The sequence below is a fragment of the Protopterus annectens genome, chromosome 7.part0 (genome assembly GCF_019279795.1).
Source record: "Protopterus annectens isolate FY-2018-M chromosome 7.part0, PAN1.0, whole genome shotgun sequence".
NCBI classification, from domain to species: domain Eukaryota; kingdom Metazoa; phylum Chordata; order Ceratodontiformes; family Protopteridae; genus Protopterus; species Protopterus annectens.
The window spans coordinates 1,023,876,651-1,023,892,217 of record NC_056739.1 but is presented as its reverse complement, the minus strand read 5'-3'; the positions used below and the strand labels follow the sequence as shown (position 1 = coordinate 1,023,892,217).

General features: G+C 38.1%; 1 protein-coding gene across 1 annotated transcript in view; it reads right to left on the bottom strand.

Annotated features, from left to right (window-relative positions):
* The window catches only part of GLDN (gliomedin), a 333,993-nt gene that overhangs the window by 217,874 nt on the left and 100,552 nt on the right, over positions 1 to 15,567 (bottom strand). The window contains exons 5-6 of the mRNA XM_044077573.1: positions 12,121 to 12,249; positions 3,725 to 3,874 (exon numbers count right to left, since the gene is read on the bottom strand). Of these exons, the coding sequence (XP_043933508.1) occupies positions 3,725 to 3,874; positions 12,121 to 12,249 (279 nt within the window). The remainder of the gene's footprint in view (positions 1 to 3,724; positions 3,875 to 12,120; positions 12,250 to 15,567) is intronic.

Sequence of the window (15,567 nt, the reverse complement as noted above, 5' to 3'; positions counted from 1 at the left end):
AAATCTCATGTGTTCTCAGTGCAGTCTGTCTTCTAACTGCACCATTTTTGAAAAACTCTTCTTGAGAAGTCTCATACTCAGCCAGCCTTTTTTCATCTCATCCTCTGATTTTTGCAGCTTCATCAGTTCATCTGAAGAGCTAGTTAAACGTCATTCTATTTTTCCAAACTTTTGTTATTTGAGATGATATACTCCTTAAATCTTTTATTTATTTTAACCAGCTTTGAGTACATTTGCTTTATTTTGTCCTCTAAATTACTGGAAGTCATTGTTTGCACCAAAACTGAAGCATGAACTGATTTTTGCTGAACAACTGTAGAATTCTTCCAAGTCAGTGTTTTTCCATTACCTTTTCTAGTTGATTTTCTTTCAGGCTCTCTGAATTTCTTCTTTGCTGACATCTAGACAGTTTGCCTACTAGCCATTAACTGATTTTTACTCAAACTGGCATAATTACTAGCTTTTATTTATCAGTTTCTTTTTTCCACAATGGTAGAGCTAAAATGAAACTGTTAATCAGTGAGTAACCATCTTGGAAGTCTAAGATGTGAAAGTCTTTGAGGATATAAACAAGAGGTTGAAGGACTGGGAAGAAAGGATATCACAAAAAGACAAAAGGAAGCAGCAAAGTGGTTAAGAACACTAGAGAAAAACTAGTTAACAAATATATGTTATTGCCTCCAAAAGTAGCAGGTATGTAATGATCTGAGATGACTGAATGAAGATGGGGCAGGTGGTGAAATAATTGCAGAAACATGGGCAATCACATCGTTGCTCAGAGAGCTAGCTATTTCATCTGCACACAATATTAAAAAAGTCTGCCTACACTAACATCTTTGCATATTCCATACCATACAAGAGAGGGAGAGAGAGAAAGAGAGAGAGAGAGAGAGAGAGAGACAGAGTAGCACAATTGTATAGAAAGATGCTGTCTAGGGGAGTGAAAGAGATGGCTGTTACAGATAGCTTAAGTATTAGAAAGCTGAGAAGGAAGCCAGATAAGTTACTGCATGAAAGGAGAAACAGGGAAGAGATAAAACATGAGGGAATGGGGTGGGGGCCAAATGGGACAGGCACAGTGAGCATGAGGAACTGGAAGCTTTTGAGTGGATGTTAGATGTAGGGAGTGAGAAAGCAGAAAAATGAGAAATCTCAGGTAAGAGAGGCTAGTAAGCAATTTCAGGGGTGAGATACAGAAGAAATTGTTGCAACTGTTGATGGAAACAGTCACTTAAGGAGTGAGGCAGAAGAAAGAGAACAAGACATAGAGGATTAGAAGCTCACTAGATATTTAATGGGAGAACATTTCAGAATCAAATGAAGCAGAACTGCAACAGATCTAAATGTTGCCCTTATGGTTGGAAATATTAGTGAAGAGATGATAGGGTATATAAAGGAAAGAAACCACTAGTTTATGTAGAAATCAGTAGAATGTACCAAGCATGCCCTCAAGAGTGGTGGGGGTGCTCTAAAGAAGGGATTAAATGAGTGGGAAAAGAAATGCATTTTAGTTGAAGTTGACTTAAACAAGTAATCATCTAAACATCTTCACTGCTGAACAGCTGCAGGATAATTTTCTGATATCCAGAAGAAGTGGTCTACTACTACATCTTGAACCCCATCATTCTGAATCACACCACACCATAAAAGTGACACACTAGCCATGCTCTTTGCTGACTCTGGGCACATGCATACACATATACACAGATGTATAAAAGTACACTCACACACACCAATCACGTAAATGCATCACATTAACTGGGATGGGGTCTGAACTCAAATCTTCATATAGGGATGAAAACCCCTTCAACCTTGATAACTTTATATACCCTCTCTAATATCATAGCACATTTCGGTTAAAAGAGGGAATACTAGCACAAATAAAACTCCTTGCCTTCTCTGTATATCACTGAAATATGTCAAACTGCGAGTTAATTAAGTGGAATTAGATGAACAAAACATTTGGACACATGGTTGCATTCCTGTCCTGTGGCTTAGAGGAATAAAGAGAACCAGATTAAGTTATTGTGCTGGAGTGCTGGATTGAATGCTTAAAGGGGATGTGAAGGAGCAGCCACTGTTGGCTTACCCATTCTGGAAGGAATAGAGGCAATATGGCTGCTGCAACACTGCCCTCTGTAGGAGTCTAGAGGTACTGCAGGTGGCAGCTGCAGGTCAGACATACCATGCTTTAGAGAAGCTGTGAGACTGAAACAGGCAGGGTACCTCCCAGACAAGCAACATTCATTTCAGCCATCATAGGGATGGGTGGTTACGATTGTCTCAGCCTGGTCCACAGACTGGTCCACTGTCTAACACCTGACTCTCAGTCTGAGGGGTAGAGCTGATTAGGCTGTCACCCCAGTCAAGCACAAATGGACATTAAGGGAGTCACACTGTCTGAGGAATGAATGGGCCTGACTCACATTCCATAAGGAGAATGACTGGCCTGAATGAGTTCAGGTAGTGGAGCCACGGAGCAGACAAAGAGGATATGAGTTGGAATATTTGGTCAGATGGAACCAAAAAAAAACAGCAGAACTCAGGCAGTGGATGCAGGATAACATAAGTCTGTAAATGTTCATTAAAAGAGTTCATCAGACATAAAAACTTGTTTAGCAAAACAAACCCACAGATTTACAAAACAGTGACTAATTTATTACAACTTTAATGTTATTAAAAGCGATTTGCACTGTCCAATTTTCAGTTTAAGCTCCAAAAAGTTCTTGTTAATAACTGTTTTTTTTTCTGCTTTTCATATTTTTAAATAACAACAGTTTGTCAAAATTTCCACTTAATACTAATAAATGGGCCACCTCCAAGTCCAGAAATGTAAAGTCATTCTGAACCCCACTACCTTCAGTGATATGCCTAGCTAGACTATTACTTTTCCTGCCATTATTAATATGCTTGGAGTCCTATCATTCTTACTAACATAAAACAGTTACAATCAAATTCAGTTACTGAAACCAAATCTATCACAGAACAGTTGGAAATGTTGTTCACAAATGTGTTGTTTTCCACTGCCTAGATGCACAAGGCTTTTCAGTATGAAGCAAATGCTTAGACATATTATAGTCCTATATCTACACATACTTAAATGCAAACTAAACCCAGCTGTTCGAATATCCATATCACCAAGCAGTATATACCGGAATTTTAGCATAACATAAATAGCAGAAACATCCAGAGAATATTCAATGATAAAAGATACTCTGCCCACAAGTTGGCATCTGTTAATATCCTCTTTGCAAATATAAGGGATTCCATAATGGCATTTCTCATTGCTACAGCCACCACCCTATCATGACTGCAGTTTCTCTGAATAAAACTATCAGCTATGACATGAATGTGCCTCTTAAATTCCCTCTCATTGATAGCTTTTCTAGTTAATCTCAGAAGCTGATGTCTTGCGATACTGGCTGCCCCATTGCATGGGTAACATGAAAAGGAGTAATACACCCTATCACCTGTATAGTCTTCCTAACCCATTCATCAAGAAAACATGTTAAGCTGAAATAATTAATGATTTGTGAATTATTAATAAAAGAGATTTGCAAATTCATTGTAAAAAATAAATATCAAAAAGAAATTGATCAATGAAAACATATGACTTATACACACACACACACACACACACACACACATATATATATATATATATATATATATGTGTGTGTGTGTGTGTATATTTGTAGGCATGCATCTCCTCTGTGATACTTACTTATGGTATTTTGCTCCATTTTAGGTTTTAATCTTTTCCTTCTTGGTGGAGCAGGTGGTCCTGGTGGTCCTGGCAGTCCTGGTGGTCCCGGTGGTCCTGCTGGTCCAGGTTGACCTGCAGGCCCTTCTGGCCCAGCTGGGCCTTTTGAACCTGCAATAATACACAGTTTATTAAATGGGTATAAAAGTACAATTTTAGTTTAGGATTTCAAGGGGGGGGGTGATGGGTTTACTGTGAATAAACTTGTCTGTCTTTATCAACATTGGAGTATTTAATATCAAAACATATAAAACCCTGGGAGGTTGTTACTCAAAATAATGATAGTCCCAAAGTCAAAAATCACAACACTATACTGTTTTTGGGGGACATCACTTCTGATATGGGGGCAAACCTCATAGCCTTAAGTTATATAAATATAGTACTTTTTAGATCGCACAAACCTGGAGAAGAGGGGGAAAAGTGATTAAAACTCAAGTCTCATGTTTTCATTTCTCTCTGAGCCTTAGTGCCATTACAAGATGGCCATCAACTGCCTGTGATGACGTTATGAGCATCAATCAACTGGCTGCCAACAAAGAATAGGTTTGTTTGATAGGAAAATGAAGAGTTAAAACATCACTTTATTTTATTTTAAAATGTACGCAATCTCCTTTGATAATCACATCACCACAGTAGTCAGAAAATCCTTCTATGTGGCACACCTCATCACAAAAGGGTTCTCATCCAGGAATAAAGAGGTAATTGTTCCCCTCTACTCGGCACTCATTAGACCCATTATAGAGTACAACGCCCCTTTTGGAATGTACCTCACAAGACATCTGCAGCAGCTGGAAAGGCCACAGAAGTACCTCACAAAGAGGATTACTGGCGTCAAGCAGATGCCCTACACTGACTGTCTCAAAAAATTCCAGCTTTACTCTGTAGCATATCGCCTACTCTGAGGAGATCTCTGCCTAACATATAAAGTTATGTTAAACCCAGAGCTGTTGGGCATGCTACACCTAAAGAAATTCCAATCCCTCTGAGCTACACTCTCTAGGGACCTAAACCTTGTTACCACAATAAACAGGACATGCTGGAGGGGTAGATTCCTGTCCCAGAGACTTCCTATACTCTGGAACAAGCTACCCATCTATGCCAAGCAAAGTTCCTCATTAGCACTCTTCAAGAAAAATCTTGATGAGTGGATAGGAAATATGAAATACACCCCAGGGATCACTTCTGTTGCTCTGCTTGACAGGGGCATAAGAAATTAAGTTTCTTGGGTGGTGTAAGCCAGGGAACCTTTTTGGCTAGGCTTACTTAGGTCCCTAGGCCAATAGCCTAGTACCTATCTATGAACCTATGAACAACTTCCTCTGCATTTTCATTTGGTTTATATTCCTTGAAACTTCAACCACACAAACATACCATATGAAACTTCAGGTTTGCAAAACCTAAAATAACAGCATTTCTTAAAATGTATTATCTATTTATTTATTTGTGGTGAAAGCCCCCCCTTGGTTGCACATCTTTAAGAATCAAAATTAAATCACTGCTAATATGCAACTAGAAACCATACTTGCAATGATTTTTTGTAGAGAACTGCACCTGGAGAGTTAAACACTGAAGAAGTGAACTTAGTACGTTTAAATATCCTCCACTTTAGGGTAAAGTGATGCATGATAAACAAATCCAAGTCATTCACCTCAAAATGGTTACTAAATACAACTATAGCAAAGAGTTTACCTTGTTACTAGTTCTATTACAAGCCTTGAATTTATTTCCAAAGATAACTAATGCAAAGAATATAAGGCAAGTGAAAAATAAATGTGAAAGTCATGGCTTGGAAGATAATAGTGTTTTTGATTTGAATACTCTAGACTTTAGGTACGTAATGTATAGTACATGCTAATGGAGTGCATTTTAGTTACTTTATTTAGACAGGTCATGGAATGTTCTTATAGTGTACTGGTATGTGGTAATATCCAGAAGCACACGAGTATTCAAGCAGGACACTATCCTAATGAAGATTTTACAAGAGAACTAATCCCTTGAATGTTCCTTATTGTCTTACTATTATGTTCTACCATTTAGAATGCACTTCCTACTGATACTTGCAATTAAGAAAATGTCTGTAGGCAAATGATAAATCTTCTGTGTTATATCACACAGGAATATTCAATACTAACCTTTACTGTTATAATTAACTTTATATATAGTTTAGTATTTATTACTGTTTATCCAGGGCAGAGTACAGGTGATGCAGTTAATACATATTTTTTTTTTCTGAACTGCAGCAAAATGTAAAACTTAAAAGATTACACTTGATGCTTAATAAAATTTAAATTTTGAAATCATTAAAATATCACTGATACCTTGACAATCACTGCCTTCAAAAAGATATTTCGATAATAGGACTTTACACGAAATGCTGTCTCATTTTCACTGCAATGGTGCTTTGACACATGGTTAAGCAAGTTAATTGCAGTTCAGCAGCTAACAGATGAGATAGATAAGTAGGTTCATAGACTGTGATTGTTGATAGAAATCATTCTTTCTCTCTCTCAGTCTTCATTTCATTTTATTTTATATTTCATTTTATTCTTGAAATTAGATAGTTATATCCTCAAGACCTTGTCAGACCATCGAATATATAACATACAGGAACAAAATTTACCATGTTGTTTGGCTTGTTTTTGTAACATAGGCTTAAAGTAAGAAATATTTACTCCGCATGTTATGTATTCTGTATTTCCTTGAAAAGAACCTTCATATGTTTGGACAAACATTATCTTCTCAGGATGTTTACTCTGAAGATGTATTGAATAATTTATAGTCTAATCAAGGATCCCAGACTTACTACCATTTAATATTTCATGCAAAGACAAACATCTAGAGAGAAGCTCATTCATCTAGAGATGCCTGTCTTATCAGTTATCTTCTTTTCTCTACTCCCTCCCTCCCTGCAGTTGACCATCAGCTGACACCAGGTTCTATCCTTGTTTAACACGTCTGGTGGACCTGCCTTAACCTCCCCTGGGAATGATGTGGAATCAAGTAACAATTAATATGAGGAGTTTGGAAAAGGTGGGAGAGTGTTTAGTAAATGGATATGGGAATCTCACAAAGGAGATGAAATTGCATATGAAGAGTCTGGAAACTGGAAACAAGTTACTAACAAATACAATATTCAAAATGTACTTTTTATAGGGTATGCAAAAAAAGTCTTGGTCTGTCAGGTACCCTGTCAGCAACTTTCTTGCATGGATAGAATTATCCATTGTGATCCAAGTAGTTCAAGATGATTTACGCCAAATAAATGTAAGAATCCAGTTAATTTCTGCAGAGCTTTTAATATACTATCTAAGGGATTATGGACAGAAAGAAATACAATAATTATCTCATATGGTTTCACAATGACAATGCCACAGCCAGTCTTATTGCCTTATTTATTTAGCCTGGACACATCATATGTCTTAAACTTGCTCTCATCAAAAACTCTGATGGCACCTCCTCTAACTGTTAATTATGGTTACATTTAAGACTGGTTATACCATGATGCTTGCTAATCTGTTTCCCATCTTTACCCCAGTCCATCAGCATCTCATTTTTGAAATAAGCTCAGTGAGTCTTACTATGTGTTGTTGTGCTCTGTTTTATTACACTGTGTACTCCATCTGAGTAATAGTTTTTACATAACTATTTTCAAGGTGCTCTTTTTCAGGCAATGATTTGTTATCAAACAATTTAAGGGGAAGCTTTCAGAAGAGATTATCCTTTACATACACAACATCCATCCACCTGCTCATTTCCTTATCTATAGATGCTTGTCTATTTAAATACAACAGACTTTGGTACACGGGCTCTGTCGCTAAATATGTTTTCTCTCAGTTTGTGTAACCTCAGAGGTATATGTTCAGATTAGAGATGTGGGAGATGAACCTGTGCTGCATATAATCACATCTTTATTAACTCGCTACTGATAGTGAGTAGAAGGTAACTTAAGAGAATGATAAAGGAGTTACTAAAGCAGATCCATGTGACGGAGCAAACTGCAAGACACAGCTGAAAAGTCTGTTTCATTCTTTCCTAGGTGGCTCAGATTTAACAGAAAATAAGAACTATTATGTGTGCAAAAAAATTTCTCCAGTATGAGGTGAACAACAACAAAAAACGAGCAGTTATGATCAAGAGCTGTAAGCAATTGTGATACGAACAATTTTATGAGAAACAGCATGCAAGGTCATTCAGCCATGTTACGTTTAAAGGGCTATTTTTTAAAGGCAGATCTCAGTCACATGAAAGAGTGTAAAAAATAAGGCCAATTCCCTCTATAAACATAGGGTCCAATCTAAAAGTACTTTCTCTAGGTGTAAGTGACTTTCTCCAGTGTAACTCTGCCCTAATTCCAAAAAAAGCACTTGCTCTGTGTGTAAGTGACTTACTCTGGAGTAAGGACTACTTAATCCTGTGTAAGTCTAATTTATAGGTGAGTTGTATAGCTAGTTCTTGCACCAGAGTAAATCATTTACATCAAAAACAAGTCTTTTGGAATATGGCCCAGATTTCAGGTGTAAGGGTTTTTAAAAAGGTTTTTGATCTTTGTATTAGAACAACTAAAAATGGATTCTATGGGGTCATCAAAAGTACTCTTCTGGCAATTGGCTTTGAATGCTGCTACTGCCCTTGGTCTTAAAGACAATCTTAATATTAAGTGTTTCTGGAGACTGAGGCATTTGAAGTAAGTACATAATATTTTAATATTGTTATTTTACATATATTCATTGAATTTTAATACTGGTTTGCTTTAAATTGCAATGTTTGTTTTTTTAATATATTTTTTGATTGGGTATTGGTAGTTGAGTGCATAGTGTGACTGATTTTAATTATCTTCAAAAGTACATTTATAGCTCTGTTTCTGGTTTTGTTCAAAGAAGTATGTGGCATTTTATGATGAAAACGCTTAAAGAGTAGTTGTGTTTTGGTGTTTCTCAATTTCATGGTTAATGTGAATGATATATTGTGCTTGCTTGTCATTTCTTCATTTTTGCAGGGAATATTTTATGCTTAGTGAGATATTTAGTATGTGCTTCTGAAATAAATTGTATCACCATTTATTTGTAACTGACTACGCCTACCAAATAGAAGTGTTTCTTAACCAAGGTGACCTACTAACGCCATCAGAAATGACTTGGTCAAAGTCACTCAAGTCATACAATTTGCAATTGAATATTGAGGGGAATCATATTCCAGACTGTAGCACAAGAACATTAACCCCTCATAGCTTTAGCTCTATGCACGAAATTATCAGATTGCTACAACAGCAGTTGATGTGCAATGGTGATAGTACATATTCCCAGTTAACCATGTAACAAAGATTAATTTCAGGAGTAAAAGCAGGGGGCAAAGAGTTCTACAAGATATGTAATCACCTTGATTTTTTTTTCATTAAAGGAAAAAAGTTGTGAGTACAGGATAGTGATCTTTTAATATGAGGGTATTAACTGTATGGCATGTGATGTTATATAGGGTTGTGGTAAGAACCTATACCAGAATAATAATTTTGAAAGCACTAGTTTAGCCAGGTTGGTATTGAGACAAGTTGAAATTAAAAAAAAAATCTGGCCATTATATTTACAAGCAGAATTTGGTAGTAGGTCTCCAGTATGCTTTGAAATCATCCATAATAATATGATTTTGAGATGCAGTCAAAAGGAGTTATATTCTCAAGTATGGCGACAACAACGTCTGGAATGATAGAGGTCAGAATGTAAATTTGTGCTCTCACTAATTTTATGTGTGCCCCTCCATAACAGATCTGAAAACCAACCAGTTGGGAATTAGGTCAGACTTTTGGAGAGAGCTTACCATCAAACTGCACAAAGTTGAGTGTTTTACTAAAAGAACACTCATGTTCCAACTTCTTTATCAGGCAGCATGTAAAGACAGGACTTAGAGACATTAGCAAAGTTACAAATACTCTGAGAAAAAGGTTGAACTAAGATTCTGTAATGCTTATGATATCTTTATTATGAGTAGCACCCCCATTCTTGAGTGCATTATACTTATTCCCTATGCAGCCAGCAGGTTTGTATTGATACACAAGTTAATGTCATGAAGAGAAATACTCCTGGGCCATGCAAATTGCTTTAGAAGAGGACTGAGCTTGGTGACATCTAGTAGCAGGGATAAAAACACATTGGGTATGTAATAGTTGATTGTGATGGCATGGTAGTCTGTGAGTCTGGATTGTAAAAGATGATAAGAAATTTATTGCTTTGGTGGTGGCAATTAAGAAGGAGGCAAACTAAATCTGTGGTACTCAGACTACCTAGTCTAGATGAGAGATTATATCTGAGTGGTCATGTTTGGTTGGCATGATGGGGCCTTTTAATACGTTTTATGTGTGCAGATGAGTCCATATATGAGGCATGTGAAAATGTAATGGGGTATGTAGAACTGTGAAATAAGAAGGAGTAAGGGGAATGGGGCTTTTATTATGGTGAGGAAAAGGGGGACTGGATAACAAATGGATAAAAGAAGGAAAGGGAGGTAACATGTAAACAATGCAGTGATAATTATTGGAAGAGATGCACTGCATTACAAAGGAGGATGGGTTAAAGTGGTGGCACTGATGTTGAGGCAGTAAGCAGAGAAGAGAGGGGCAGTAGAAGACTCTAATCAGTAAAGGGAATAAATAGGGAGCCGGAGGGGAAAGTAAGTTTGAAAGGCAGGATACTTTACAGGCAGCCAAGAAATGAAGTATGGAGATGAAAGGTGCAGAGTGGAAGGATGGGATGTTAGAGGGAGACAATATACACCAAGGTAAGAAAAGCAGAAAGCAGGGTGATAAGGCAATATGGCTGAAGAGTTTGGTATGTTATCAGCATTAGACAGTCAGCATTCAAACAGTCTGCTTATTGCAGTTTGATAAATAATTTAATGAACTAATAATAATTCCAGTGTACCAGAAATTTTAGAAATCACCCTGACATTTAAATCCAGTCTCACTATAAATTCTTTTAACCATATATGTATCTACAAAAATGCTGCAACATCAAAATAGGTTATGCATTAACTGTCTGGAAACCAAGGTACAAATAACATCTCCCTATCACCACTAATCAAAATTAGGATTTTCTACATAATTCAATTTTTTCATTAACCTATGGGTTAAGCTATATTGCGGGAAAAATGTGCTGTGAAAAGATAATGTATAACATTTGAGTACATAAGGAATTTCCTTTTAGACAGCACATTTTAGATTGTGTGTTAAGGTTTATGTGCAATGCAAGTTGTCAGATGGAATAAAAACTCTTAAGACTCTAGCTAAAGATATTTATTTACTTTTATCATTACAAGTATGCAAAATGTACTTCTCAATGGGCCCGATTCCAAAAGACTTGTTCTCATTGTAACAGGCTTTCACAGGGTGGCCAGATTCTAAAACACTTTCCCTTGAAGTAATTGACATACTTTGAGAGGAAGTCTTTTAGAATCTGGCCCACTATTTCACTGCATATAAACAGTGGTAAATAGTTTCTCAGTATAGGTTCATAAGTATGTACTAGGCTAATGACCACTGAGGCCTTTAAGCCTATCTACGCATCCAAAATCTCTGACAAGTCTTGTGCCCATGGTAAGTGTAAGCAGAGGCTTAGGCAATGAAGCATTTACAAACAGAGGTTTGGGAGATGAACCTTTTATAGGCTGCCTGTGTCAATTAGAGACATAGGTGCCAAACCAGGGATGAAATATCCTGTTCCCATCCAATTGTCCAAGTTACACTTGAATTGGGTTAGGGAGGAACTCTGTTTCATATGGATGGGGAGCCTATTCCAGAGAAGGAGTAGTCTCTGGGATACATACCTGTCTTTCCAACAGGTCCTAAAGTAGATTGACTCTGCTGTCATAGGTTCATAGGTAAATACTAGGCAGTCAGTCTGCAGACTATTACATACTTAGACAATAGCCCAATGGTAATAAACGGTGAGATTCAAACCCTGTACCTCGTGAGGTAAACACCTTGGCCATTAAGATAAAATAAAAGTAAAGTGCTTTTGAGCTGAGTACAATTTGCAATTTCCAATAGCTTTAGTAGACTGAATTTCTAAGGCAGTTAAATTTATACTAAAACATTTTGACTAGGACTTTTAACAATAATAATACTGTAAAAAGTTTCTGGAACATATATTGAGCAAGAGAAATTGGATTCTCGTTTGTCACAATAATAAATGTTAATACTGGTACTAATCCTTATGTTTTGCTATGGCAGGGCATGCACCCTGTTTGTTATTACTCAACTTAGTACTTCTGTTTTGTGTAAAGCAGTTTTTGAAAAGTTCTGAAATAACTTTTTTCTTCTTGTAATTAGAAACCTCTGGAGCTACATCAGAAAATAAAGTTTTACGTACCTTTTAGTATCACCAATATGTCAGCTTCATCTTTTTGAGTTTTCATGGCAGATTCCCATCCTTCTTCTATTATAATTAGTTTTCCAGGATCCCCCTTTTCACCCTTTTGTCCTGTTTCTCCAGGCATACCTACAAACAGCAATGATTGTTAAGTGTCAGTCACAAATCATGCTATTTGGCACTAAGTATAAAATAATGCACTAGATATGAAGTGTTTCTGAATGCATACATAAATTAAATACTCACTTATCTTTATGTGTTTCATTTCTTTATTTGTATGTTTGTTATTAAGGGTAGGTGGTCTGGCCCTCAGACTCTTCTTAAGCAACAAGCTGCAACTTTCATGTCAGAACCATCCAAATCAATATTAGTCTGTCAAGGGGTCATAGGTTCATAGGTTCATAGGTGTGTACTAGGCTAATGGCCCTGGAGCCTTTACAAGCCTAGCCCATAGGATTACCCTGGCATTTTCTGTTTCCCATCCACTCATCAAGATTTCTCTTGAAGAGGGCAAGTGAGGTGCTCTGTTTGACATGTATGGGAAGTCTGTTCCATAGCATGGGCAGTCTCTAGGTTATGAACCTGTCCCTCCAGCTTGTTCTGTTGATTGTGATAATCAGGTTGAGGTCTCTGGAGCGTGTGGTGCTGAGGGAATGGGATTTCTTTAGATGTAGCATTTCTAACAGAGCTGGGTCAGACATGGCTTTGTAAGTCAAGCAGAGATCGCCTCTAAGTAGGCGATATGAGACAGAGAATAGTTGGAGCTTTTTTAGTCTGTTCATATAGGACAAGTGTTTAAGGCCTAGGATCCTCCTTTGTGAGACACTTTTGTGGCCTCTCCAGTTGTTGCAGGTGTCTAGTGAGGTACATGGCAAATGGGGCATTGTACTCGATGATTGGCCTAATGAGGGAAGAGTTGAGGGAGACAATGGCTTCTTTCTTCCTGGATGCAAAACCCTTAGTAATGAGATGTGCCACATAGAAGGCCTTTCTGACCACAGTGGCAATGTGGTGGTCAAAAGAGAGGTTGCTGTCAACCTGTGTTCCCAGATCTCTTATAACACCTTCTGTGTTCAGTGGACTACCATTGATGTGGTAATTCATGGGAACTGGGTTTTTTCCAAAGGGGATGATGACACATTTTTTGGCATTGAGCTTAAGGCCATGGTCTTGATGCCAGTCATTGGTCTCAGTGAGGCCTTTCTGTAGGATGTCAACATCACTTGGGGAGTTAATAATAGCTCCCAACTTGCAATTGCCTGTAAACATTGTCAGCCAGAGTCCCTTTGTGTTGGCCTGGACTTCAGAGAAGTAGATACCAAACAGGAGAAGACCCAGGACTTGAATTCAGCTGCTTTCACACTGTGGGTTCTATCTGTAAGCCATTTTGCAACCCACCTAGTGATATAAGGGTTGATGCCTAGCTTAGTGTGTTTTTCTATGATTCCCGAGTGGGGAATGGTATCAAAGGCTTTGGCCAGATCAAGGTAGGCTGTATGAACCACCTTGCCTTCATCCACAGCTCTGGTGACTGACTCAAAGAAGTCAACCAGGTTGAGCAGGCATGATCTACCATTCACAAAACCAAACTGAGTGGGATCCAGAGTTTGGAGATTCCCTATATCCTTGTTTATTAGGTCCATGATGATGTGTTCCATAGCTTGGCATATCAGACTCATCAGGCTAATGGGGCTATAGTCCCCAGGGTCTGTAGTCGCTCCTCCTTTGTGGAGAGGGATGACTGTAGCAGTGCGCCATTCGGTAGGGACAAAGCCTGAGGTGAGGCTGTGACTGAACAGGGCACACAGGTGAGGTGCCAGTTCACTCTGTAGTTCCTGTAGAACACGGCTAGGAATATTGTCCGGTCCCATGGAAGCTGTATTCTTAGCCTTGAACAGTGCTGTTTTAACCTGTGCAGCAGTAATACTGGGTGCCTGGCAAGCTACTGGTATTGTGTTTGGTCATTTGGGGGGAGAAAGGGGTAAAGTTAGCACTGATTCTGTCAGCCAGTATACTGGCAAGATCTGTTGGTTCGGTATAGGAGGTACCATTGTGCAGTAGCTCAGAGCAAAAATTGGTGTTGCTATGGAGATTCTTTACATAACTATAGAATGCCTTGTGGCTGTCTTTACTATCTGCTGCAATTCTGTTTTCATAGCTAGCTTTAGAGGATTTGATGAGGGATCTCAATTTTTTGCTTAGGCTGATAAGGGAGTTTTTCCAGTCTTGGGACTTCACCTTATTCCGCATCAGTTTTCTCCTTCTGTTGTAGAGTTTGTTTATGGCAGGGAACCACCACATTGGCTTCCTTTTTTTGGAGGAGAGCATCTTGGTTCTACTGGGTATGGCGAAATCCATGCATTTGTGTACGTGTTCATACAGTGTATTGGTGTATGATTCAGCAGTCATGCAACTATTCTCCATTTGCATGGGTGCTGTGAAGTTAGCCACCTCTGTTTTTAGGAGCCCAAAGTTAGCTTTGGAGAAGTTTTTCAGTTTATAAAAAAAGTAATTCTGTTGTTCACCACCATTCTTGCCCTGGTATGTCTTCTAGAAAGTATTGTTCATAATAGCTTAGTGATTCCATTCATGCTCCTAGTATAATTGATATACTGGAAACCACTGCATAGGTCTGTGCTTAGTGTTTAAAATGGAGTCTTCCACTTCCTTCTGAAACCTAGTTCCCCAACCCCAGTGTTGGCAAAATGCACAGTATGAGCATTGGCAAACATACTTGATTTGTAGTCTAATGGGGAAAAAAAACTTAAATGAAACGTGGAACACAAGAGTCCTTCTACTTAACACCAGGGGTTAGCTATGGTTAAATGCATGGTGAAATGTCTGTCAGGATTTCACAACAAATGTTACTAAGCACTTGACTCATGCTTTTTTGCTTACTTCCTGACTAAGCTCAAACCTCAACTCAAAAATAGTGTTGGATTGCTAAGCCACAGAAATGGATTAGAACTGCATGCAGATATTTAATTTCAATCATTTAGTTTTTGGGCACAAAGTGCATGGAAAACTGACTTAAATAGTCTTTGCAGCTGCTGTCTGCAGTTGCATTAAATTTCATATGCCAGTGTTGGCTCTCTTTTTATTAAAAAGGAAACACACGTAATTATATATACACCAGGCTCCGAATGACTGATAAATGCTCTGTTGACATAAGCAGTGGGTCAGGAAGCAGGAGACAATGACTGACTCCGTGATGATCAGCTGCATAACCCACTGTATGAAAGAGCACTGTGTTAGCCTACCTAACTAAATGCTCTTGAGGCTTGAGAACATACTTTCTGCATCATTAGCTGTGAGCCATTCATAACATTACAACTCAGCTGCAGCATTTTGTAAACCATACACATACTGTGAATTTCATCTAATGTCTGCACTAAAAGAGAGAAGAGGATATGGGAACATATACACAGGCCATACCAGTGGGACAAC